Source organism: Vipera berus, assembly GCF_964194415.1.
Source record: "Vipera berus genome assembly, chromosome: 17".
NCBI lineage: Eukaryota > Metazoa > Chordata > Lepidosauria > Squamata > Viperidae > Vipera > Vipera berus.
Genome location: NC_138220.1, coordinates 3,258,322 through 3,285,921, shown reverse-complemented (window position 1 = coordinate 3,285,921; position 27,600 = coordinate 3,258,322). Strand labels below are relative to the sequence as shown.

Sequence of the window (27,600 nt, the reverse complement as noted above, 5' to 3'; positions counted from 1 at the left end):
TGAGCAAAGGGCCATTTTTCCATCAGGAAGGGCAGCAAAGAACGGATTCCCACGGAGCAAGCCTCCCTCTGTGACATTTGACCCCGCCACACACACACACACACACACAGACACACACGCCCCTGTCTGTCGTCTCTTTCCCTTTGCTTAGCTTCCACGTCAGCATCCGTGGCATCCTCTGATCTTTAAGGAAGCTCAAAATGGAAGCCATCGCCTTCCAGATTTGCTGACGGTCCAACGTGGGCCGTGTCCCTCCTCCGGCGCAGGAGAACTCATATTTGTTACCGTTATCCTTTTAAATTAGGCCTGGAAGAGTTTCTAGGAGGAATGGAATATTCTAGTTTAAGGGTGGTGGGGGGGAATCCCTTGAAACGTCTTGTCTGTTTAATTCGGGGTTGTGTGGATGGCAGCGTCTCTTCAAAAGATCTGGAGCAGAGAGAGAGGCTTTCTCCATCTCCTGGCTCTTTGACTAGGAGAAGCCAATTGGGGCAAATATTGCAGATTTGTAGAACGGTCTCCGCACCCTTACACATTGGGGGGATCCCACATCTTTCTGATCCAAACTCTCTTGTGGGCCGGTCACAATTCCTGGGCGAGCTGAGGCTGGGTGGATGGGGAGGGCCAGGTGTGTAAGCCAGAAAGAGCAGCTGGGGCAGATGATTTGGCAACTGTCAACTGATCCAATTTGCGAACCGATTCCGACAGTAAAACGTGGACTCCTGCAGTTCTCCTCCTTCGGCCAGATTCTGCTGGGGGGGGGAAGGGGTGGGCCCGCGCTCAGGTTCAATGGGCTTCCGTATTCCCAAGCAGTTTGGACCCCAGCCCAAAGTCGGCAGAAAGAGAGGAACGCTGCTATTTCTTTGCTCGTTTCGCACTTCCCCTGCCCTCCCCTCCCTGGTGCCTTTTAATTTAAAAGCTGTATTTCTTAATGTGTGTCACGCTGCCATTCCCTCTGCCTCTGTTTCCCCCTGTTGCGGAGAGTTCCTTCAGGGCAAATTCCTCCTCCCAATTGAATTTTATTTCCAGAAGCAAGGGGTGGGAGGCAGTGTGGAGAGGGCGGGGGTGGCAAAGGCAGGGCGGATCAGCGCTGGCTACGAAAGGGAAGCTTAACCACTACCGGCTCAGTTGCACCTTCCCCTTCCCCATAGCTTTCCCTTCCCCAGTTTTTCCCTCAGACCCGCCCCCCCCCCCCGCACACTCTTTTCTGCCTCTCCTGCGGATTAATGCTGATGATCGAGCCAGCCAGTCCATCAACCAATTTCCTCCCCACACACACAACCCTTGGCGTCCTTGTTGCAACCAGAATTATGACAAATGGCTGAACACGGCAGGACATCTGGGTGATTGTGAGCGGCGATTTGGACTCAACCCTGCAGCCATGAGCAGCTTGGGCAAGCCAGTTTTGCTGCCAAGAAATCCATCAAGTCCAAATTGAGCTACTTTTGGAACTAGCTTAGTCTTCAGGGTTTTCTTAAGTTCCTAACGTTCACCATCAAAATGCGCTGGGGTTTGTTTTTTTTCCCCCTTGCCACAGCCAGCTCATCCGATCCTTCTTCTCTGTGGTCCCAGGAAACATCCTTAAATCTTTTAAGGTAAAAGGTAAAGGTTCCCCTGCACATGCGTGCTAGTCGTTTCCGACTCTAGGGGCCGGTGCTCATCTCCGTTTCAAAGCCGAAGAGCCAGCGCTTGTCCGAGGACGTCTCCGTGGTCATGTGGCCGGCATGACTAGACACCAAAGGCGCACGGAACGCTGTTCCCTTCCCACCGGAGCGTTCCCTGTTTTTCTACTTGTATTTTTACGTGCTTTCGAACTGCTAGGTTGGCAGAAGCTGGGACGCGTAACAGGCGCTCGCTCTGCTACGCGGCACTCGGGATTTGACCCGCCAAACTGCCGACCTTCTGATCGACAAGCTCAGCGTCCTCACCCACTGAGCCTTTTACTTAGGACTTTTCTCTCCGAGAGGCCTGAAGCGAAGAGTCTGCCAAGTCGCCTCTTTTTTTGATCCCATGTGCAGAATGTCTTACTTTGCTGTCTGAACGTGGGCATTGGAACAGACAAGTGGAGAGGTGAGGCCGGTTGGTGACTAAGAGAGATGGAGTTGTAAGTGAAGAAGACACCGGATGGAGATGGGTTCGCTCCGGACGCCTCTGCCTTGCGGAAGCCTCAAATGAGTAAAAGAAGCTTTCTTCCAATATGGCACCTGACAATGAAGGGCTGGAGCTGCAGCAATACGAGATTGCTTGGAATCAATACTTGGAAAACAGCCTTATCGGTCTTGATATTAAATAAATGCAAAGGCCACCCTCACCGCAACGTCATCACAAGTTGTCTTGGGAGTCCTGTGCATTAATAAGTAATGCATGCTAGGTTTCCCCCCCCCCCCAGTAATCTTTAAAAGAGCCAATCCATCCATGTGGGAGCCTCCTAGGATAATTGATGGACTCAAATTACGGAGATGTCCCAGATTTTTATTTCCTTAGGTGCCTAAAGGGAACATTCAAGCCGTTTTTGAACCGTGCCTCCTTCCAGTGTAAAAAGGAAAGTCCTTGATCAATGACTTGCCTCCAGAAGTGGTGAATGCTCCAACACTGGAGATTTTTAAGAAGCGACTGGACGGCCGTTTGTCTGAAATGGAATAGGGTTTCCTGCCTGAGCAGGGGGTTGGACTAGATGACCTCCAAGGTCCCTTCCAACTTTTTTTTATTATTATTATAAGCTATACTGACATGCTGCCTTTTCCCCAAACTAGCTGAAGCGAGGACATTTTAGTTAATAAGATACTTTCTCAAGCAAGAGGGCTATTAAAGTCAGGAAGGAGAGCTGAAGGATTAAATGCATCTGGGAAAAGCTCACTCAAACGGGGGTCTCTCCCGTTGTCAGTCCAGCTGTCAGAGCAACAGACTGTTTTACTGCTTTGCAAATAGTAGAGGTTTTTGTTTTTTTCCCCCTTCCCTGCCGAATTAACCCGAGTCTGCCTTTTGAAACTCAGCACGCTCTGAATTGGGAGACTTTTGTCCCTTTGCCAAATCCACCTGAGATAGAAGATCCTTTCTTGATTTAACCGTCTTTAGTGACCATTTGAAATGGCAACCGCATTGCAAAAAGGGGACTTCCCACCACTTTCCAAGCACTTAAACGAGAGTTTACAGCATCCCCACGGTCAGGTGATCAAAATTTTAAGTCGCTTGGCGACTGACTCGTATTTAGGACCGGTTGCGCTGTGTCCCGGGGGGGGAATAACGCGATCCCCTTTTGCGGCCTTCTGGCAAGCAAAGTCAATGGGGAAGCCGGACTCATTCCGCCGTGTGTTTCTAATTTCCCAAGGGAAGTGATTCACTGATTAACTGCGGGGAGAAAGGGCGTAAAATGGGGGGGCAAGGCTCACGTCACCAGTGTCTCGCTGAGCCACAGAAATTTTGGCCTCCCGCGGTGGTCGTAAGTCAAGGACTGCCTGTTATCAATCTCTCAGATTCATAGCAAGGGGGAGGGGGGGGAGCCCAATGCCGGCATCCGAAGGTTCGAAGCAGGGAAGACCGAAGCTGATGTCTCCTGTGATCTGTATTTGCTTTCCCAAGCCTTCTCCTCTGTTTCAAATCAGGCAGTGTCTCCTGCTGTTCCCCTGAAGCTTGGGAAAACTCGGTGGGGACCCTCATCCATCCTGGCACCAGCCTGGGGTGATGCAATTAATATTGATGGAAGGGATGGAGGGGCTGGCGGGGAGGAGGAGGAGGAGGGGCCGAGCACTGAGACCGCCAGTCGGATCGGTGGCCTCGCGTATCTCCATAGCAACAGGCACTTCGGCTTCATGCAGAATTGATATCGGCTTTTCTCCCCTCCCCATCGCTACTTCCCGGCATCCCGTGGTGATTTAAATATATAATACTTGAGAGATGCCCTTTTGCAAAAACTCTCTGGAGGAATAAGGTTCCACCAGCCTTGAGGCCTCTCCACCCTTCGGCTTTGATCTGGGGATGGGGTTGCCTTGTAAATCTTGGGCACGCAGACCCAAAGGCTGGGCGGGGGAACCTGGACCCCCTTTATTTAGCCTTGCAATGTTTTCCAGTCTAAGCAGAATCCAGGGGACGATGGAATTTAAGGACGGAAAATTGACCATGGAGAATTACGTTCTTGATTGAGGCTGAATGAAGAGGAGAAGTGGGGAGCCAGATTCCTGAACACACACACACACACACACACACACACACACACACACACACACCGATGATAAGAAACCGTGTTTTCTAGTTCCGGCACGCTAGAGGCCTAAGAACCCCTTATGTCGGATACCACAACCTCATTCAGATATGGGGAGTAAGTAAAGATATAGTTGCATTGTCCCATCAAGGAACACACCCCCTCCCCCCCCCCAAATGGAGCTACATTCAGTTTTAATTCCGATGGAAGCAAATATTTGCAGCTCAGGGTTTGTTTCTTGCCGATGTTTCATTAATGTAATTTTTTAATTTAATTTTTTTAAAAAAAAAATTTTAATCCCATTTATATCCCGCCCTTCTCCGAAGACTCAGGGCGGCTTACAATTTAAAGCACAAATCAATGTGCTTAGCAATGTGCTTAGCATTACCCAATTCTCAGCGGTGCACTGGTGACGTTGCCTAGTTTGGTAATGAAACGTCTGCAAGAAAACAACGGAGCTCAGAGTGCACCAAGGACCCTCTAGTTTTGCATCCGTTTTGGGCATTTCTTTCGAAATTAACAGCAATCATATTGTAACTGTCTTCCCCCCCCTTCCCTCCCCCCTTCTTCCTGCATGATACGAGGTTATCTTAGGACAGCCTCCTCTCCCAATGTGGGCTGTATTAAAAAGGAAAGGAGAAAAAAAAAACTCTTTGGTGTGGGGAAACATTTTCACACCTCAAGTGAAAATACAAAATAGCATCCCGGACTTGAGCTATTATAAACACTTAACATTTAAAACAAAAAACAAGAAAGCAGTCCTCCAACACATAGAAATGTGTTCTTTGCATATGTTGAGGAGGGCCACTGAAATATTGTTTTTCACAGTCGTTATTTTCCAGCGGAGTTTGAGAATCGTAAATTTGACCCAGGATGTTCCTCTTGGAGATCCAAAGTCCCAGACACAAATGTGGTTTCCCAACAACTTTTGCAATCAACTTAAATCTTGCGATAAATGTACCCATTTTGTAGCTCTCTGTGATACAGGCTTTTTTTTCCTCCCCCCTCGCCCCCCAAATCCCAAACTTCGGGGGGGGGGGGTCCAGTAGGCTGGTGAAAGCCTTTTCCTCCCCAAAATACTCTTTGGTTATCTCTTCGAAGTCGCGTTTTGAGGCAGGCGAATCCGACGGAAGCTCTGGGCTCGAACAAGTGTTCATTTTTCCAGCTCAACGCTCCGGCGTTCGCAGGCTTTTAAAAAGATACGGAGCTAGGTAAATCCTACACTACTGTTTCCCACCTGGGAGCTTTAATCGCCTTTCCCGCTGTGTTTTTCTGATTGTTTCTCTGCCCCAGTGTGAGTTGGCGAGGGACACGTGTGTGTGTGTGTGTGTGTGTGGCAATGTGTACAGGCGTGATCCGGAGCGGCTAAGACGTGAGCAAGCGCCGGCTTGGAAGGCAAGAGGCCTGGAGTTCCAATGGTTGGATCTGGAGGGCACTCGGCGCATGCTCGAAGGGACTGTTTCCTCCACCTTTTCCATGAGTGCCGAGGAAGTGCGCCGAGCAAGCCTCTGCACTCACCCAGTAATTGGTTTTCATGCCCAAGCAGCTGCCGGCAGGTTTCTGCAACTCGCCTCTGGATTTTCAACACTTATTTTCTGGGGGGGGGAAACCGCCTTGGCTCTCCCAGATTTTGCCAATCTGAGAAAATGTTTGTTTGTGCTGTATTTTCTGTTCTCATGGCTCGGTACGAGGAGAAACCGCTATCGGGCTATTTCAGTAGCTTACTTCTCTGTAAATGCATTGTGCCATTCTTGGGCGGCCGGGATTTTATACACAGTCCAGATGAGACATTGGGACTTCTGTTTTGGGACGGGGCTTGCCCAGTTCCCAATCTGATTCAGACCATGATCAGAAGCTGTATAGGTCTCCTGTGAGAGGAGGGGGTTGGACTAGATGACCTCCAAGATTCCTTCCGAATCTGTGACCAATCTTCCTAACTGCAGAAGTTTTCGCTACCGTTATTCTCACTCTCCAGATATTTCCGTTAAGGCTGGACTTGATTTTACTTTACCTCATTTCTGTTACGGTGTGGGAGAGACATCCAATCTCTCCTCTCCCACCGTGGTTTCTTTTCTTAGACTTATTTGTACTTTTTTTATTTATAGGCTGCCCAGATGCTCTGTTCTGGCTGTTTTGCTTGTGTTACTAAGTGTTTTTGTTTGTGCGGTGGGGCGGTGGGGGCTGAGATTTCCACAGGTCATTCTGCTTCACCAAGGCAGTTGCTTTGGAAAGCCGCGGAGAGTCACATCCTCAAGAGTTTGTAGGATGGGTGGACTCCGTGACGTCTGACCACAGTTGAGGCAGCCAGCGCGAAGAGCAACCCATTTTGCCAACTGATGAGTGGTGAAGAGTTCCAAGGAATGACCCCCGGTGTCCATCTCATTTTTGTTTTTCCTCTTTGACATATCCTCCGTAAGAGATGACCAGGCTGAGCCCGAAGGAGGGGTCAAACGTGTCATAAGTCATGAATCCCTGCACACTCACGAGAGATCTAAGTCCAGCCCATCTTGAACGCCTTCTTAATTCCCGCTCATTTCCCTTGACCGTTAGTAGATCAGATTCTTGTAGAGAGCTGAAGCTCGCAACAAATCTCATCGGAACTGCCTGATTTCCTAATTTGCCCAGCGCTTGGCATCTTCTTTTTGCCTTCCTTCCTTTCTCTTTGATCCTCTAGTCCAGCCTTCCTGAGCGACTGAAGCTAGGTGGACTTCAACTCCCAGAATTCCCCAGCCGTCGCGGCCATTGTCCAAAACGTCCACACATTTCAAAGTTGCCCAAGGAACTGGCAGCCGTCCTCTGCTCCAAGCCCCTGCTCTGTGCATCTCTGACAGATGGCCCTCCCGTCTGCTCCCTGCCAACAAGGGTGCCTGAGGTGGTATTTGTATATTCCTAAGCAGTTGGCCGATTGCTCGACATTGATTTATTGGTTCACCAAGTAGGGGAAGAAGTAATTAATTAGGGGGTAGGGGAAATGGCACTCTTAAGCATGCAGTTGATTGCTGAAATGAGTTGGGTGTTGCTAAGTCACTCGGACCCGGAGTCAGGTTGAGGAAGGGGTCTGGGCAAAAATTCCCCCACCAGGGACGCTCCTGGACTGCGAAGTTCATCCTGTAAGCTGCAGTCGTTTCAGAGAAATGCAGTGGATGGGCTGTACAGACGCTAAGCCCTGCTGTGTTTAGGCGGCGAGCATTAACCCCATCGCCAAGTACACACTTACTGGACCAGCTCTCGCCATCCAGATCGAATCTCGGGAGATTAAAAATCAAGGAGCGTCCATCTCCGTTGACTTCATCAAGAGGCGACGGGCGATCCCCTTTCCAGAAGTCTTCGGTGAACAGCTGGACAGGCCCCTTCTCAGATGCCAACCATCTGCCCCGCTCTTGCCTTCCAGACAGGTTGAATTCCAGCTCCCATGATGCCCAGCCAGCAAAGCTCAACTCTTGCCTTCGCAAGCCTTTTTTTTTTGGACCGCCAAAGAAAACTCTCTCCAACTTCAAAGAAGCAACGATTCGAAACTCAAGTCGCGTGACGCCAACCTGCTGCTTGGGTGGTGGTGGTGGTGGGGCAGAACATCACCAGTGGTTAGGGATGATGTGCGCTGAAGAAATTCAGCCCCACGTTGTCGGTTTCTTCTCTATCATGCATGGGGGGGGGGGGAAGAGAGAGCCTGGTGCTTCCCTGCCACCCTGAGATAAGATTTCATTTCATAAAAAGTAATAAATCTAAGAAGAACACTTGTGCCTTTAATGGCTCGCCTGCAGTTTTGCTATTTAATCAGGAATCATCGCCTGCCTTTATTACGATGGGGATCCCTAGATCATTTCGTGAAGCTTGGAAGATTCCCACCTCTGCTCCGCCAATTTCGAGCCCTCTCCCATTGAAGCAAAGTAAGTGGGACAATTCTCCGGGGCCTTAATTTAATTTAAGCGAGCATCGGGCTCCTCCTGAGCGACTCACTTCCTTGCCTGCACTTCTGGGACGATATATGGGGGCTACGATAACCTTTCTCTTAAAACTCTTGCCTGGGGTAATGTGGGGCTTGCTTGGGGTAAAACTGGCTTTGCGGAAGACTGGGCAGAAGGTGCCACGAGGGACCATGCTAGTCCTTATCGTTAAAGAGGGACGTTGGGGCGATGAAGACGAGGTGGTCTCTTCTGCACCTTCCCTGTCTTGCTAAAACGTGGGGTGGGCAAGAGGGTGGCGATCAATATTTATGGAACCATCTGGTGTTGACCACGGCATATGGAAGATTGCCGCTTGGAAAGGAACGGAAATAAATAATAAACAGAATGAATTAATACATTAGAGGGAAGGAGAAGAGATGATGCATGTGGGGGAAGCGAAGAGAAAGGGGTGGGAGGTAATGAAACGGGAGTGAAGATGGAAAGCGTTGCGGGGATGGATTTGATCAAGACCCAAAAAGAAGCAAAGAGGTTGGCTTTGTTAGGAAGGCAAGGGCTAAACCTTGGGAAATAGGGACTGATGTCGTTCAGATGGTTACGGCTGCGTACGAAAGTAGGTCTGACGATAGGAGTTCGTTGGGAGATGACCAGGCTGAGCCCAAGGGATGGAGGGGGTCAAACGTGCCATCGGTCGCGAGTCCCTTCACACCCATAAGAGATCTAGCTCCATCCCACCTTGAATTCCACGGACTCTTTTATCTACCACCAACTTGCTTGGACCGTTTAGTAGCTCAGATTCTTGTAGAGAGCTTAAGCTTGCAATAAATCTTTATACCTTTATACCCCGGCGCTTGACAAATTCGTAGGCTACGGATAGTTGCGCGATGTCGTCTTGTGAGTGGGGATTGTTGGGGGGCAAAGGGATGATTTTTTTCGCCGGCTGTGTGTGTGCATAATATTCTTAACTAATAAGATATTCCTCCCAGAGCTGGACATGGATGGGTAGGGATGGTGGAAGAGGATACAGTTGGGCTGTTTGGAGAGCAAGCGAAGAAGGAGAATGACTCCTCCAAATGTCTAAGGAGGAACCTGGGAGAGGAGTGGAAAGCAGGAGTAGCCTAAAATCCCTATGTAATCACAAAAGAACTAAAGATCACATGACCCTGGGACACTGCAACCGTCATAAGTATGAGTCAGTCGCCAAGCATCCGAATTTCGATCATGTGACCAATGGGGATGCTGCAGTGGTCGTTAAGTGTGAGAAATGGTCCTAAGTCATTTTTTTTCCAGTGCTGTTATAACTTCAAACCATCCCTAAGTAAACTGTTGTAAGTTGAGGACTATCTGTAGTAAGATAAATCATCACCTGTCCATGTTTTCTCTGTTGTTATTTTTTCATCTCTCTCTCTCTCTCTCTCTCTCTCTCTACACACACACACAGACACACACACAGAGAGAAGTTGGTATAGGTATTCAAATTTAGAAAGACAAGACTAGAATGATAATTAAAGCAAGTTAATTAACTCATTGCACAGATTGCGCACCATAGCAGCGGGCTGCCCGCTGTGTCCAGTCTGTTTCTGGCTTTCTAGGAATCTTGGGTTTGTTCCTACTTGCAGAAAATAGGCAACTATTTTGGCCTGCTTTCAAAACCTCAGTGCAAAGTTCAGACAGCCAGTAAGGGCCCGGGTCCCTTTTTCAGCACCCTCTTGCTTGAGAAGGATGAAGGTCAGGATCCAGAAATGGGGAAGAGTAAATCAGATTTCACCCTTCCTGTCGAGGAAATTCAAAAGTTTGGTTTAGCATCTTCCATGAATCTTAAGGGACACGGTGGCTCAGTGGGTTAGGACGCTGAGCTTGTCGATCAGATGTTCGGCAGTTTGGCGGGTCGAATCCCGAGTGCCGCGTAACAGTGAGCGCCTGTTACGCGTCCCAGCTTCTGCCAACCTAGCAGTTCGAAAGCACGTAAAAACGCAAGTAGAAAAATAGGGACCACTACGGTGGGAAGGGAACAGCGTTCTGTGCACCTTTGGCGTCTAGTCATGACCACGGAGACGTCCTTGGACAAGCGCTGGCTCTTCGGCTTTGAAACGGAGATGAGCACCGGCCCCTAGAGTTGGAAACGACTGGCACGCATGTGCGGGGGAACCTTTACCTTTACCTTTATGAATCTTATCAGGGGCTGTAAACTGGTTGTCCGGTTCTGGACACAGCAAATGAGGACGGACTGTGTTAAATTTGAGCAGGTCCCAAGGAGGTTTTCTGAGATGTAAAAGAGCTGGAAAGGTATATATTTTGACCAGAGAAGTCTGCAGAAAGTCACAAATATCGGAAGGGCTGTTGTGGAGAAGCTAGGGCAGAATTATTCAGTCATCCCAGAAGCCAGAATGAGAAACAAGTGGGTTGACGTTATGAGGAAGTAGAGCTTGGTAGAACATCAGAAGGTATGTCCAGCGGTTCCATAATGGAGGGGGCAATCTCGGAAAGTGGGGGACTCCTGCGGTTTGTGTGTACGTGTTTGTGTATGTTTGTGTGTGTGTGTATTCAACAGAGATTTGTTTCCATTTGTCAGAGATTCTATAGGAATGGATTCCTTCACCGGGCAAGGAGTTGGGACTAAATGTTCTCCAGGGACTCCATTCTACAATTTTAGAAGCAATTTCTAGTTGGGCTTCTGGATGAAGAAGTTCCTGGGGTGGGTGGGGAGAAAAATTGTCAGATTTGACCCAATAGTGGGGAATCTTTTCTTCACTGAGGACAGGCTGGACAACCGTCCATTGGGGATGGCCTAGTGGCAGATTCCTGTACTCAACAGGGGGTTAACCTAGATGGCCTCTTAAGATCCCTTCTCCAATCTTTTCATTGCATGATTCCAAATACATCCTTTTATGGCTTGGTATATAATATGTGAATCCAGTTGTAGTGGTTTGTGAGTCAGAGGTTAGTGGTGTGATAATGATTGTAACCCATTCACAAGGACTCAGGTTTGCCCAATCCTGAAAGTACAGTCTTGTGAACCATAGCATATGGCTTTTAAAGAGTCTTCGGTGGGCCCATCCAAAGATAGTTGAGTAAAAAAACAAACACCTATTGTTAAGCAATAGGGGTTGGACTAGATGACCTCCAAGGTCCCTTCCAACTTATTCTTATTCTTAACTATTGACAGGAGGACTCTGTGGGGCCCTTTCCCTGGAGCCTCCATCCGATTCTTGGCTCGCTCTATCCATCCCTCAAAAAAGGAAGGCCTTTTCCGTGAAAGCAAGGTGCCCTGCTCTCTTCTCGGCTGCATTTATTTCTCCCTTTGGATGGAGAAATAAACCATCAAAAAAAAAAAAACGCCAAGGTAGATCCTTCTTTACACAGCAGGGAGCCACCTCAAGAGGTAGTAATGAAAGAGTGAAGAGGAGTCAAGGGCTTTTAAAAAGCGCCTTCTAGCCTTTGGACTCAGAAGCCAATTAAACCAATTACTTCACAGAAAGAAAGAAAAAAAGTAGAGAAAAGGCCGTCTTTTGTGCCTCTCTTTCCAAGGCTAGTTTGAGCTGGATCTATCGTTGTTTGCTCAAAAGATTAGACCCAACTCAGGCGGAAGAGTATAGTGGTCCGTAATGAACACCTTTTGCAAGCGGTGGAGAATCTCTCTCATAAAGAGAAAAACGGGTTGGCGAGAGAACGCCACTATGTGTGTCCCTTGCCCTTTCTTTGAGTAGACCCCCCCCCTGAAAAACCCCCTTTTGTGTGTTTAGACACAGAAAATTTTAATCCTCCACTGCCCCTCTCGGGTTGAGAGAATACCTCATGTTGAAGAATTAATTTAAGTTAATTTAATTCATTAAAATCTGACATCAAGGAGGAGGAGGAGGAGAAGAGGGGAGGAAGAGGAAAGGGGAAAGGAAGAAGAACAGGAGGAGGAAGAGGAGAAAGAGGAAAGAAGAAGAGAAAGGAAAGAAAGAAAGAAAGAAAGAAAGAGAGAAAGAAAGAAAAAGAAAAAGAAAGAGAAAAAGAAAGAAAGAAAAAGAAAGAAAGAAAGAAAGAAAGAAAGAAAGAAAGAAAGAAAGAAAGAAAGAAAGAAAGAATGGGGACACTATTGGTTGTTGTTTTTTTCAAACCCCTTCCCATGTGTAATTGTCCTGATTGGGAACAGAATTTATTAACTGGCATGAATTGCAATGAAGAAATTAGTAGATTTACTACTCAGCCCTTCACAGCTGCTTTCCTTATTCTGTCCTAAACTGAGAATCCCAGGACCCCAAATCAAGAGCGTCCTTCCTTGGATGCCAAGAACCAAATTAACCCCCACCCACCCAAAACTCAGGCAGGTATAGAAAAGGAGGCAAAAGATAAGTCTTCTTCTGAACAATCTCAGGGGCTGCCCCAAAGAAGAGGGAGTCAAGCTATTCTCCAAAGTCACCCAAAGGCAGGACAAGAAGCAACGGATGGAAATTAATCAAGGAGAGAAGCAACCTGGGACTAAGGAGAAACTTCCTGACAGTGAGAACAATTAACCAATGGAACAACTTGCCTCCAGAAGCTGTGAAATGCTCCAACACTGGAAGTTTTTAAGAAGAGACTGGACAGCCAGTTGTTTGGAATGCTACAGGGTTTCCTTCCTGAGCAAGGAGGTTGGACTAGAAGACCTCCAAGGTCCCTTTCAGCTCTGTTATTCTAATTCTAAAAGGAAGAAATCTTGGGCAGAAAGTTCACCTTTAGAAGTTTGTCAGATCTTTCCTGTGCTTCAATTTTGGCTGCTCTTTGGGACTTCCACTTTCGCCGGCTTTGGAGAACGGGCCCGCTCATTTTTCCGGCTCCTCTGCTTTTGTGCGCCGGTGGGCGAACAGACCTCAGGTGTTGACGCTCAATCCCAAGCTTGGCGCAGGACTGATGCCTGGAGGATCCAAGGGATGTTATTTTGCTAGGGCGGACCGATGAGCTTCAACGCTGGGGCCCTCGCCCGGCACCGTGCTGAGAAGTTGGAGGTTCTGCGGAGCCACATTGGAATGAGTAAACAGGGTGCCGGAAAGAGCGAGGACGTAACTCAGCCATATGTCACCCACTTGGCGTTCATACATTTTTCATTGCCTCCCAATCCAGCTGTGTCCCACACGCTCTTGGTGAATAGGTGCTAAATTATTCACCAGGCCTTGGACCTGACAGGATGAACAAGGGAGGGTTAAAATGATCTCGCAACAAAGGGAACAGCTCAAAGTGACATGGGTGGGAGGTGCAAAGTAGGTCCGTTGAGAAACTAAGGGAGAAAAACGGGACGATCCAAACTTAGAAAACGGGTCCCCTTTGCTGCTGGCCCCCCTCATTTCTCTCCGATGGAAAGTCCCTTGGAAAAATGTTGTAACTCCATGCGAGGTGATTCTGCTCTTTTGTCTGGCCAACGAATATCTGATCGAGCTTTGAAAGAATCCTAGACTAATTGGGAACATCGTGATTCCTGGAATTTGGTCCCCTGCTCTAGGGAAATCCGATGGAAATCCTTATAGGAAGTTGAAGATACCCTATATGAGAAGTCCCATCACTTCCCAAGTTAGGAAGTTCCTTCTAACTTTCAGTTGGAATAAGGCTAGGCTTCGGCATCTTACATTTTTGAAATGAGGAAACACGCCACCTTTGTTTATATGAGACCTTTTGGCGGGGCATCTGTCCTCAGCTGTGTGTTTTTTTTCACGGCTGCCTCTGAAACGGCTCCACCTGCTGAAAATCCTCCTTCAAGGATGGGGTCCAGCTCTGGATGGTACTGACCAACTTAGAACAAAGTGGAATTAAGTTCTTCCTATGGTTTGGAAGTTACACTTCTATCGGTGGAGCCTAAGAGTGCTAGCTGCGTTCCCATCGGCATTCATTGGCAACCCTTTTCACCAGTCCTACGGACCTCCAGTTCTTCCCCATCCTTTCTCGGCGGAGTGGATTTGTATTGTCTAAATGCATTGGTCTCAGTTAATTAAATGTCATTCTGTTCTTCTCAAAGATCATTCGTAGAGATAAATAACTGTGGTTCTGTAGGTTGATCTACAGCCGTGTTTTTCAAGCGGGGCAATTTGAAGGCATGTGGACTTCAAACTTCCAGGCAGCAGACGTTGACGTCCACGTATCTTAAAAAGTTGCCAAGGTCGAGAAACGCTAATCTTGAGACAAAATATAGACTGCCGGGAGATACAGCTGGTTCGGTTGGCAGTGACATCACTCTCGGCCCCAAAATAAATGTCGCATGGATCATGGACCTTCTGGATTGGGTTAAATTCTTTGTGTGGCTATTGATCTGAGCCTGCAGTCCGAGCTTCTGGGGCTACAGCACTCGAGAGTGTGAAGAGCATGCACACCATCTCTGGATTGGTCTGGCCAGTCTTTCAAAACCAATTATCTAGAAGTGGCACACAACACATCAGCCCTGTCTCCATTTTCCCTTCTTTCCCCCCCCCCCCCCGTGGGCTGAGCTGCAGTTAATAAACCAAGACAGGCCAGGAACTGGAGGAATTCCTGAGAGATGAAGTTGAGAAAAGCATCCGGCATTATTGGAAGAAGGTTTGAATACACACAGGGACTCCATGGAAAGCAAAAAAAAAAAAAAAAGGACCAGCATCTGTTCAAGCGTAGAGGCTTCTGAATCGCAGTTCTACGAGGACACGTCGCTGCCTTGTCCTTGAGGGGCTACCTAAATGACCTTCGCTAGCCAAACAGCGTCTCCCATCGTCCTTCCTTTGGAAGCGTCCAACTGGAGATTCGGGAGCTTCAGAATTGGAGGCATCCATCTCCCAAAACTGAACACTGTTGAATTTCTCTGCAGAGTTCTCCCACCCCACCCCACCCCCACAGTCCTGGAGGGCTGTAACTCAGCCCTGCTTTTAATTTCCCACAATGCTGCTGAGTGCTGCAGGCATCTTGGGAAATTAAAGGGGCTGCTAAATTCGGCAGCTTGGCCCTGTCCATGGTGCTGATCTAGGAAAAAGAAGCATGGGAAGTGAAAAGAGGGTGTGTGTGTGGGGGGGGGGGCTTTTTAGCAGCCGCTGGACGTTTGCTTGGGCGAAGAGAGTTACATCCCCACAATCTGATCTCCTTAATGTAAAACATTCGGGGCCGAACCAGGAGTGTTTTGCAAAGCAACTGCCTTGCTCCTTGAGCTACAGTCCCGATATCTGATTGTGTATTCCTTGAGAAGTGTGACGTCTTGGGCAAAAAAGGAGCTTTTTTTTTCTTTTTTCCCCTTGCAGGGAAAAGCTCTTTTCTGTCTCTTTGACTGACAGCTCACTAATGTGCTACAACTTCAGCCCAAGTCTTGGAAAAACTGGGTAAGGGGCTTGGAGGAGGAGGCAAAAGAGGAAGTGGGGAAAAAAATCACAACCAACTCTCTGAGCATTTTTAAACGCTCATCACTTCCCTTGCCTCCTTCTTCCCCATGCCTTATCTCCCCCCTTTTTTTTGGGGGGGGGGCGGGAGAAGGAATTTGTCTGCTAGGTTTTGTGTGTGTGTGTTTTAAAAAAAAGAAAAGCAGAGAAAGAGCCGGTCTGCAGAGCTTCATAAAAATGATAAATTGCTTTTAGATATTGGGCAGAAGAGAAAGAGAGTTCGTTTTTTATTTGACAATATTAGTCTCTTAGTAGCGTATTGTTGCCATGCATATGAGCTTAAATTCTCCAGGCAGCTGGAGCCAAATATCCGTGTATTGAAGTGTAAATGAACCGCTGGCAAAGCTCTTCCTCTCTCTCTCTCTCTCTCCCCTTCCCCTTTATGATTTTTCATACTTTCTTTTTTTTTTTAAAAAAAATTGTTTTTCCACTGATATTATATACGGCAATCGCGCCTCCCTCTCCGCTCCCTGAGTATCTGTGCCGTGTCCACAGAATCGTGAAAAATCCCCAACATGATATGCTAATCAGTTCTAATCAAATCAGTAACTTGGAAGAGCGCAGAACAAGAGGTGGGATGCGAATCCTACTCTCTCTTGCGACCCACATACAGACCTTCTCGGGGAGGTGACATACACCCTCCACCCCCCTCAGATTCGCAAGGTACACGTTAAACGGCAGTAACTAAACAGCAGGTCAGACACTGTGGGAGCCATGCAAAAAAAAAAAAGAAAAGAAAAGAAAATATCACCTCACACGCAGATGGGTAAAATTAGCCATGGCTAATGATGAGAGATATTCCAGCCTTGGTTTTTTTTTCTTTCATCCTTCCTTAGTTCTTCAAACCCAACTTTAAATGCTGAATTCGGGCCCCCGGCACCCTTGTGCCGCGTGCCGGTTACTTGGACGAGCCGTATTGAGCTAAGGTTGGCCCACGACTAGTCCTCGACTTACAGCGGTCCATTTAGTAACTGTTCGGAGTTAGAGCAGCACTGGAAAAATCACAACGATCCATTTAGTGACTGCTCGACGTCGCAGCCGCGCTGGAAAACAGGACTGTTGTCACGTGACTGTTTGCAGCCTCTCCCCCAAGGCCACATATTCAAAATTCAGATGCTCGGCCACCGACTCCTATTTATGACGGTTGCAATGTCCCCAGGGTAGTTGAGGACTCTACCTGAGCAATGGAGCTGAAGGCTGTGTGGGTGTTACAGATGTGTCCTGGGTATAACTGCCTGAGGTGGCCTTCCCTGCCTCCACTGCCCCCTGTCTGCGAGCTTAAGTCGCAGCAACTCCTTGGAGCTAAGAAACCTGCAACATTCACACGTTGTGTAGCTATCATTCACAGCGGTCCCGCTGGAGAGAGAGCTACTCCTGGAGAAATAATGGCGCTGAGAAGCACCTGGAAGATACTCCCTTTTTCTCCAGCCCTGCTCTAGAGAGTCAGAGCTGGTCAAGTCAATCAAATCTTCCTAATCTGGAGCCTTCTAGAGGCGTTGTCTGAACCCGGGCAGTAGACCAGCTCTTCTGGCAGGCTCCTTGTTGGGTGACACAGATGGGGCAGGACTGAATCTGTTAAGGCTGCCCCTTTCTGCGTCTGGGTTTCTCCTCTCCCAACGAGAGGGTCCCCAAAGATGCCTTATCTCCAACCTCACGTTCCTGGTTCTGACATGGGACCCTGAGCAGAGATCCAGCAGTTGAGTAGTGCATCGGGTTGGCCAACGGAAGCGTCAACACCTGGACGTTCCACTTGAGACCGGAGCCCGCAAGGTGAGGATGGGAAACCCCTTGTGATTCGGTGCCGAGCAAGAGCAAATTGGTGGAATAGCTCGAGTTAGCCGGTTCTGCTCCCCGACTCTCCTCCCTTGGCTTGCAGACCCCGTCTCTCTGCGCAGGGGAGGGAGGGTGCAAATCTTTAAAAAGGCGTGGAAACCAGCCAGCCAAGTGTGAACGCTCAAGCCTAACTAAGCTAGGCAGGGGTTTTAGAACCGGGGGTTTCATCGCCAGGAAGTACAAGATCAAACAGGTACAGGCTGCTAGCCTAGGGCTTTGCGCAGCTGAATGTAAATTTGGCACCTGTCCCCAAAAGATCTAAGCAAGATCTTGTAGGTAGCCCATTGTCTGCTACTTCAAGGTAGCAGCTCTGGGTTTTTAGGGTTCCCTTGCCTGGCTTCCCTTCCACTCTCCCCCCCCCCACCACACCCTCAACCTTCAAAAATTTTTTAAAAAAAGAACAGCCAAGTCACCTCTGCTTCATTTGCAATGCAAATCGGAAACGAGTCTATGCCAGCTTAGCTGATTACATGATCAAGAGAATGGTGCATTTGTTATTAGGGAGCAAACAAGCTTCTCTCTCTCTCTCTCTCTCTCTCTCTCTCTCACTCACTCTCACTCTCTCTCTCTCTCTCTCTCTCTCTCACACACACACACACACACACACACCCTTGTAAAATCCTATATGGAATTACGGTCAGGCTGTGTAGGGTAAAAAGGACGGCTTCAGACAGGGTGGTATGAAAGTTTTTCATTTAAGCTGGCCCTGCCCTTATGGCTGAACTACACCTCCCAGCATCCCTCACCTCCTGCCTTAGGGGGTTGCTGGGAATTGTAGAATCATTCATTTATGTGTGTGTGTGTCTGTGTCTGTGTGTGTGTGTGTGTGTGTGTGAGTGTGTGAGAGAGAGAGAGAGAGAGAGAGAGAGAGAGAGAGAGAGAGAGAGAGAGAGAGAGAGAGAGAGAGAGAGAGATCTGGGAGGCTGGGCCATCTCTGCCCTCCTCCCTTCCTCCTTTGAAAATCAGATTTATGAGTTCATTACATCTGTTCCTTCCTTCCTCATGGATTGGTTGGTTCTCCGGACAAAAGGGCCATGGGGAAGCGCTGATTTTTGGAGACAGGCTCTGTTATCAAGACAGTCTTACGTTGCAAGGCTTAGCCTTATTACTATATGAACCCAGGTTATGGATTCACACATTACATGGAATTGTAAACTAGCTCACCTGGGGAGTCACCTTCTACCAATTCCCCCCAAAATAGCCAAGTGTACAATTTGCAATCAATCAATCAATCAATCAATCAATCAATCAGTAAATAAAGGCAGGATACAAATAAATAAACAAATATAAATATCAAGTTGTGTGAAGTGGATCTGAGGCTGAATTCATTGAGGTCAACACCTAACTCTGGACATCCGTGCGAGGATACTGTATGTCCCGTTTTGCCTACACAGTGCCAATTTTGCCTAGAGTCTCCTGCTCTTCTTCATGTGGACTAGAAACCTGAGCCCGGTTTTTATCCTCCAGCCCGTGCGGAGCAATAACTCTCTTTTCCTTTCCACCCGTAGTTTGTCGAGGGATGCTGTGTGGCTTCGGTGCGGCCTGCGAAAGGAACCCCACGGACCCTTCTCAGGGTTTATGTGTGTGTAAGAAGATCACCTGCCCTTCTGTGGTGGCTCCAGTCTGCGGTTCAGATTACTCAACCTATAGTAACGAATGTGAGCTGGAGAAAGCTCAGTGCAACCAGCAGCGTCGCATTAAAGTCACGAGTAAAGGAGCCTGTGGTAAGCCTGGGTGGTCCACACCTCGTCGATCCCTCCTCTGTTCTCTGAGGCTGCCGCTGCGGCTTCTCTTCCTCCTCCTCCCCCTGATGAATTCATCGTCTTTAACAGGAAAAAAAAATTGAAAATGAACAAGCAAGAGAGGGAAAAAAGGAAAGGAAAAAAAAAAGCCACGCAGAGATTTAGTATCGGTAAGCCGACAAAGCGTTGGCCAAGATTGTGCAGTTAGAACTCAGAATATCCCCGATGGAAAACTTAACCCTAACCCACACCAGAAGCACGTCAAGTTATGTTCACAGGCCTCTTAGAAATAGTTTCGAACCTCTGAGCTGAGAGCGCTCAGAGTCGAAAGAACAATATATATATATATTTTTTTGGTTGGTTGGTTGATACCCTCCCGCAAAAAGAAAGAAAGAAAGAAAGAACGAGAAAAAAATATAACTGAACATTTAAGTTTCCAACTTCCCCCAGTCGTGTGTAACCTCAGCCCTTCTTGGTGAGAAATAGGCTGGTTGACTTCATCACCTCTGCAAACGGCACCCTCGCAAGATGCAGGCTGTGAATTTTCCCAAGTCCGGTTTGCACCTGGAGCAGGTGATTTCCCCCCCCCCCCCGAACAAGGCCTGGTAAACGAGGCTAATGAACGCTCCGTGGTAGCAAGGCACAGACCACCCGAAGCAAGGAACTGTGGGAATGAGAACGCCCCTGTCTGCTTTTTTCCCAAGTAAATTAACTTGACCTTCCTCCCCCCCCCTCCTCTCTCTCTCTCTGATGGAGAGGTTCCTGCTTTTAGCGATAAATCTCGGCTTTCTGGACTTGCTGCAGAGATCTCAGCAGAGAAAGGAGAGAGAGAGAGAGAGAGAGAGAGAGAGAGAGAGAGAGAGAGAGAAGAGAGAGAGAGAGAGGTGTCATCCTGATTTATTTAAAATAATAACAATGGGTTATGGGTGGGGGAGAAAATGCCCAATGAAGGAGGGGGTAATTAAATAAATAAAGGGCATTATAAATAAGATACTAGCCCCATCTTACAACAGCCGGCAGCCTTTTAATGTCTGTCTCTAATTACATTTTGCTTATGGACACATTAAGGCCCTCTCCTTGTTGCCATTCCAATCTCGTTCGCCCTTGGCTTGCTGGACTCAGCGGGTAAAGCAACGCCCGGCGTTTCTGTGGAAAGGAGGCTTAATAATGCCGGGCTTTAAAAGAGTCGAGGCTTTTCACCCTGGCAAATATTTGTAGCTCGGGGTTGAACTGCGTGGCCCTCGGTGGTCTCTCAGCTCGGTGCTCTGCTTGCAGACGTTTCATGACCCAGGAAAGTAGCATCGTCAGTGCTAAAAGGGAGTGGGGTGGGTTGGTCTCTATTTACGTACAAGCGGCTTGCCCTGTCAGTGTTAACGGGAGGGTAAAGCCACTTGCCGCTTGCTCACTGGGCAAACCAACCAACTTGGCCTTTATATTTATTTATATATAAATAGCAAGCCCCTCCACCTTTTGGCACTGATGCTGCGGCCCAGTTTGGTAATGACACGTCTGCAAGGAAACAAGCAAGCTTAGAAAAATCCCCCTTTTCTTGGGCTCCTTGGCAAGCGTCCTGCCGTTCCCGCCATGATCCGGAAGCTGGTTCTGCCTGCCTTTTGATCCCAGGGTTCCTGCTCACCAATCTGGCTCTTCTCTCCCCCCCCCCTCTTGTCAGGTTCGAAAGACCCCTGCGCGGAGGTGGTCTGCAGCTTCGGAAGCACCTGCGTACGCTCCACGGATGGGCAGTCGGCCAAGTGCATCTGCATGTCCTTTTGCAGCGGCGTTCCCGAGAGCACCGTGTGCGGCAGCGATGGCAAGGACTATCGCAGCGAGTGCCACCTGAACCGGCACGCCTGCGACAAGCAGGAGAACCTCTTCAAGAAGTTGGATGGGCCGTGCGGTAAGTCCTGCCCTGGGGTCTTGGCGGTCCCTGATTTGGGTGATTTTCCCGCAGACGTCTCGTCACCTATCCAGGTAACGTCACCAGTATACGGGGGAGAGTTGAGTCCCTTTAAGGCACCAATGGAGCTGTTAGGGATCGTCCCCGCATTTCACGTTGCCCCGGGTGCCGTAAAATCAGATTTTTACCTCCCGCTTTCTGCAAAGTCACCGAAGCTCCCAGGATTGCGGTGAACTCACAAATGAGATTTTTGTGAAATGGCTGCATTCTTCCCCCAGTGGGAACAATGAAAACTTCAGAGATTACGGCTTTTTTTTTTTAAAAAAGTATGTAATTGGGGCTTCCGTAAATCCCAGCTGGAGGTGTTGTGAGTCTTTGGCACCTGTAGGCATTGTGTTGTCACCCTCCGACAGTTTTTGGTGTTGGAGGAAAAAGTTTACCTTTCCGAAGCTATATATAGTTTTGTTGATTTATGAGGGGAGAAAAAGCCTCTTTCCTCCTCAAACCTCCTCTATATTCAGATGTTCTCCGCGATCACTGATTCAGGAGTGTGTGTGTGTGTGTGTGTGTGTATCCATATATTTATCTATATCTGTCTGTCTGTCTGTCTGTCTATCTATCTATCTATCTATCTATCTATCTATCTATCTTTGTGGGGACCTCCTTTTCCTTCCTGTGAAAAGGGTGTCTGTTGTTTCTCCCGACCGTCATCCTTTGTGTTTCCTCCGCAGATCCTTGCAAAAACACCCACAACGACATGAACCGAGTTTGCCGGGTCAATCCTCGCTCGCGACGGGCCGAGCTGCTTCCCAGGCCCGAAAGTTGCCCCTTGCGAAAAGAGCCGGTGTGTGGGGATGACGGGGTGACTTACGAGAACGAATGCGCCTTGCAGAGGACGGGCGTCATCCGGGGCATCGAGATTCAGAAGTTGCGTTCAGGACCGTGCCAGGTTCAAGGTACGTTTTTACTCTTTATTTGTTTTCATTTTTTTATCCCGCTTTTTTATTTTTTTATTTATAAATAACTCGATAGTCCTTCCTTCTCCCGTGTTCCCTACGATAACAACCGTGTGAGGTATGTTGACCTGAGAGAGAGGGACTGGCCCAAAGTCACCCAGCCGGCTTTCATACCTGAGGTAGGACTAGAACTCACCATCTCCTGGTGGTTGGCTCAAAGTCACCCAGCCAGCTTTCATACCTGAGGTAGGACTAGAACTCACCGTCTCCTGGTGGTTGGCTCAAAGTCACCCAGCCAGCTTTCATACCTGAGGTAGGACTAGAACTCACCGTCTCCTGGTGATTGGATCAGAGTCACCCAACTAGCTTTCATGCCTAAGGCGGGACTAGAACTCACCGTCTCCTGGTGGTTGGCTCAAAGTCACCTGGCTAGCTTTCATGTCTAAGGCAGGACTAGAACTCCCAGTTTGCTGGGTTTCAGCCTAGTTCTCTCTCTCTCTCTCCCTCCCTCCCCTCCACCTGCCTTTTGGGGACCATTGAGACTGACACCCCCTTCTCCCCTCGGTGTCTCCAGACAGATGCCGGGACGAGTGCCGTTTCAACGCCGTGTGCCTCATCCGGCGGGGCCTCGCCCGCTGCTCATGCGAACGGGTCGCCTGCGACGGGGCCTACCAGCCTCTCTGCGGCAGGGACAGCCGGACCTACTTCAACGACTGCGAGCGCCAGAAGGCGGAGTGCCAACAGAAAGCCGCCATTCCAGTCAAGCACCATGGACCTTGTGGTAAGTGCGGCCAGATGGGCCCCAAACCCGCCCATTTCTCTGCCTCAGCCCGGTGAGTGCAGCCGAAAGAGGTAAGTCTGACCCGTCCCGCTCTCTTTCTTCCTTCCTCTCAATTCTTTGTTCCCCGCACTCCTCCTGTGGCCTCCGTCCTGTTTTATCATCCTTTTTGTCCTTAACGGGGAATTTGGCGTAAGAGTGTTCAGTCCTGTCCATCTTTTCATCTCTCCCATCTCTCGCTCCTGCCTTACCTGCTTGCCGATTCCTTTCTCCCACCAACGGCTTGGGCATCACACGCTCCCTCTGCACCATCAAGGCCGGCTTCCTTAAACACACCTTCCCGTTCTCCAAATCTTTCTTAGTTTGCAGGGGTGAAACCTTGTCGCTGTCTTTTTCTTCCTGGGCTTCAATCTGTGGAAGTCAGAAGTGGAGGCGCCCTTTCCTTAAAGGAGCTCCGAGCAGGCAGCGGGATGCAGTTTGCCCTGTTTATTTCGGGCCCCTTTCCTGTTGACTTTTTGCCCATTTACAAATCAGTGACCGATACAAACATTCAGAATAAACTGGCCTATATTGGCCTCCTTCCTCTCTCTTCCCCCCGGCGTGGAATTTTTTAACTGCAGACTCCTGGGACCAGGAATCTGGATTTTCTTTACAGTAAGTTTTGAGTAATATCTTTGGCTCAAGGAAGTTGTCCCATGCACAGAGAATCAATTGCTTTCCTTTTTACATGGACTCGATTCGCAACCATGTCAAAAGAAGGCTCAGCATCTTCATTCTACAACATGCCAGTGTGATTACCGTTAACCCTGGTGAGGCTGGCACGCTGGGGAAGAAGGTGCCTATTCATCCTGTGGTTCACTATATGATGCAAACCCTCAAAACGAGTTAAATCAGTAACTGAATTAAATGCACTAGTTAAACCATGCTAATACATTTTCCACCTCCTCTGAAAATTCACAAGGGAATGATAATGATATTATCTCTCTGAGGAGCATCCAGAAAGAAAAAAAAAGATGAAAACTCTTGTTTTTCTGGCTGGCTTAAAAAAAAAAGGCTGCGAAAGGAAGGAGAAAATTAATCTTGCCTGTCTCATGCTGAAGCAAAGCGGATTGCATCTCTCTCTCTCTCTCTCTCTCTCTCTCTCTCTCTCTCTCTCTCTCTCTCTCTCTGTCTCTCTCTGTCTCTGTCTCTCTCTGTCTGTCTGTCTGTCTGTCTGTCTCTCTCTGTCTCTGTCTCTGTCTCTGTCTCTCTCTCTCTGTCTCTCTCTCTGTCTCTCTCTCTCTCTCTCTCTCTCTCTCTCTCTCACACACACACACACACACACACACACACACACACACACCCCTACCTGAAAACAGCCAAACATTTGCACTGAGGCAAATACAGTAATTCTCCACTAATTTTTCTGCCACAATGTTGTTGTTGTTGTTAGCTGCGAAGTCGTGTCCGACCCATCGCGACCCTATGGACAATGTTCCTCCAGGCCTTCCTGTCTTCTACCATCTTCTGGAGTCCATTTAAGCTCACGCCTACTGCTTCAGTGACTCCATCCAGCCACCTCATTCTCTGTCGTCCCCTTCAATACACGTCTTTTAATCTTCAAATCGGCCTGAGATTCTTCGATGGGAAACGTAAAATAATCACAGGTTTAATTTAAACGAATAGTCGTTCACCAAAGCATTTATTACAAACCAAAAGCAGCTTTTCTGTATTCTCACTTCATCCTGCCCTATCGGCAGTTTGCAAGTACGAGTTTTGAAACACACACACACACACCCCGATTTTAAACATGCCACTTCACCAGGCAAAACGTGGTCCCTCTGCGTGGAGCTGACAAAAATTCAGCGGGAGCCGCCGCCGAGGAAAGCTGGACGCCAATTCTCTGCCAGGGGGAATTAAATTGGGATGTGCCTGGAAACCTGGGGGAAATCAGTCCATAGCTGTGTCTGTCTCTCTCCCCCTCCCCCTCTCTTCCTCTCCTTCCTTCCTCCTTCCTCTTTCCTCTCTTTCTTCCTGTTTGTCTTGTGTCTTCTAGTGTTTTCCGTTCGGAGAAAGGAAGTGAGTCCACCCAGTTCTCCAGTTCACTCCACCAGGAAAATTCTCCTGCAAGGTTTGCTTCTTTCCTCTCCCGCACCCTCTTCACTTCCTCTTGGCACTGCCTGTTTCCCTGCATTTTGCAGAGGGGAGGAGGGAAGGGGAACCCCATTTTCATATTGCTTGGAAAGCTTTTTTGCACCTTCCCCCTGTCCGTCGAATGGCTGGCATTTTTCTTCCCTTTCACGGGCAAGATCCCTCAGCATCTTAGGCTGCACCCTTCCCCTAAACAGGCACGATGAAGCGCTATATAAGTCTTAAGTGCTAAAAAGGTAAAGGTTCCCCCGCACATGCGTGCTAATCGTTTCCGACTCTAGGGGCCGGTGCTCATCTCCGTTTCAAAGCCGAAGAGCCAGCGCTTGTCCGAGGACGTCTCCGTGGTCATGTGGCCGGCATGACTAGACGCCAAAGGCGCACGGAACGCTGTGACCTTCCCACCGTAGTGGTCCCTATTTTTCTACTTGCATTTTTACGTGCTTTCGAACTGCTAGGTTGGCAGAAGCTGGGATGCGTAACAGGCGCTCAACTCTGCTACGCGGCACTCGGGATTCGGCCCGCCAAACTGCCGACCTTCTGATCGACAAGCTCAGCATCCTAACCCACTGAGCCACCACGTCCCTTAAGTGCTATTGCCATTTAAATTTGACTCCCAGCTCAGGCAGGGAATAAAACTTCCCTCAATTGGCTGGGCCACCTTCAAACACCAGAGATCTCCTCTCTCCTAGTTTTCTGCAAGTTGCTTTTTTTCACCCCAGTTTTAATAACAAGAGAGCCTCAAGTGGCTCAAATGGGGAAACACACACACACACACACACACACACACACACACACCCATTTTCCCCCCAATTTTGGTCACCTCTTGCTCAGCATCACCAGAAAGGCGGACGAATCCATCTGCCAATGGATAAAATGTGATACCCTTTTTTTAGATGAATTGTAGGAACCCCCTTGATGATGCAGATTTTCCTGCCTTCTCTTGTCGTCTTGACAAGTGTCAGTCTGGAGATGGGGGCTGAGGGTGGCCAAGGTTCAAACTGGGTTACAATGTAGAAGGAACCCGGGTTCCCACTGACTATTGCGGAAGTTGACAGCTATACGACACTTCTTTAAAACGTGACCTTAATGAAGAAATCCAGCCTTGGCCAAGAGGTTGGTAGCCGGCCAGTTCGCTGCGAGATGTGAACAGTGTCCAGTTCCTCTTTTGCCAAATGGAGGAGAAAGGAGAATGCGTAGAAATTCAGGGTGATTGGCTTACTTTGGGGCTAGATTTCTCATTTTCCTTCCTTTCCCCCCCCCCCCCACTCCTCAAGGTGGGAGAGAGGGCAGCTGTTTGGCTGTGATTAAACCTCACCCCAAAAAAGCTCCTAACCCAGGAATTGAATTGAATTGAATTTATTAAATTTATATGCCGCCCTTCTCCCTAAGGACTCAGGGCGGCTCACAACAATAAAAAGTTAAAAAAAAACATAAAATACAATTTTTTAAAAAAGAATTAAATTTAAAGAAGAAAAGTGCACGGCTTTGCCATCTTCCTGACAGACTGGCTTTCTACCGGCGGGCCATCGCATCAGATGCACCCTTTAGAAGAACGGGCGACTGCCTCCTCCTGATCACCCTGTCTCCGTGTTTCCCCCACCTTCTTTTTCCTCTCTTGTTCCCCTCTCCCCCCTCTGTGACGTGGTCCCTTGTGATGATGGAAACACCCCCACCCCACCCCACCCCCAGCTTGCTTTCCTCTTCCTTCCTTCCTTGGAGCAACTTGGGATTGCATTGCGCCTGGATATGTGCAGACTTTCGGTCCCACTCCTCAATTTCTTTTTCGTCCCTCCCACCTCCTGTGTGCATGAAGGGCCCGACATCTGGAGCCAAGGGAGGAATTGAGAGAGAAAAAAAATCTCGTAAATAAAACAAGCCTCGGTTTCACCTGGGGCGGCTGAAAGGTTGAAAAATTTCTAAGATGCGCCCGCAGTGGTACAAATCTTTTTTTTTTCTTTTTTTTCCCCCTCTGGGCTCGGAAGCGGACTCTGCTTTTGGTGGGCTCCGAACGCGGAGAACTAAAGCTGGTTGCTCTGGCTACATCAGTACAAAGTCTCTAGTCCTTGTGAAATGCATAAGGCCGCCGCCAAGGTGGAGCAACTGCTGTTTCAGGGGATCCAGGAATAAACGTCGATGCATTACTAGGTGGTCTTGAGTTCTCCTCGTTCCTGTGCTGGAGAGCAATAATTAATATTAGTGAAGGAAAAGGAAAATGCATTATTTCCTTGCAGCTTGCTGAAGCCCTGGGTGACCAGCGGAAAGAAAATTGTGTCCTTCTAGGCAAGCTGGATATAATTTTGTCTAGTGGTTAAAGCACCCGGTTAGAAACCAGGAGACTGTGAGTTCCAGTCCCTTCTTAAGTTTGAAAGCCAGCTGGGTGACTTTGGGCCAGGAGGAGGTGAGTTCTAGTCACCTTCTAGGAGGGAGGGAGGAGTATTAGGTACTTGAGTTATTTATAAAAATAATAAAGGCAGGGTAGAAATTAAAACTTTAAAAAAACAATTGGGAAATTATTCTGGAAACATAAACCTTTATTATTTAAGGTAAATCGGCCGTGTGGCTCGGCCGAAACTCCCGTCAACACACCCATTTGGCAAAACCCGAACTGTGCCCGCCTTGGCTTTTCCACACAGATGGGCATCCCCTACCCCCGGGGTAGGCAACCTTGGCTCTTTTGTGACTCGTGGACTCCCAAGTCCCAGAATTCCTGAGCCAGCATGAGAAAAACTATGGCCCCCTCATGACTTGTGGACTTCAAGTCCCAGAATTCCTGAGCCAGCGTGAGGGAAACTATGGCCCCCTCATGACTCGTGGACTT

The 27,600-nt window shown here is 48.5% G+C and overlaps 1 protein-coding gene across 2 annotated transcripts in view; it reads left to right on the top strand.

Annotated features, from left to right (window-relative positions):
- AGRN (agrin) overlaps window positions 1-27,600 on the top strand; it is a 128,421-nt gene that overhangs the window by 60,654 nt on the left and 40,167 nt on the right. For both annotated transcript variants that reach the window (XR_014028210.1, XM_081341355.1), the window contains exons 4-7: window positions 18,788-19,003; window positions 20,694-20,918; window positions 21,650-21,874; window positions 22,449-22,655. Coding sequence is in view for 1 of the 2 variants with exons in the window: in XM_081341355.1 (XP_081197481.1) it covers window positions 18,788-19,003; window positions 20,694-20,918; window positions 21,650-21,874; window positions 22,449-22,655 (873 nt within the window). In the remaining variant the exon portion in view is untranslated. The remainder of the gene's footprint in view (window positions 1-18,787; window positions 19,004-20,693; window positions 20,919-21,649; window positions 21,875-22,448; window positions 22,656-27,600) is intronic.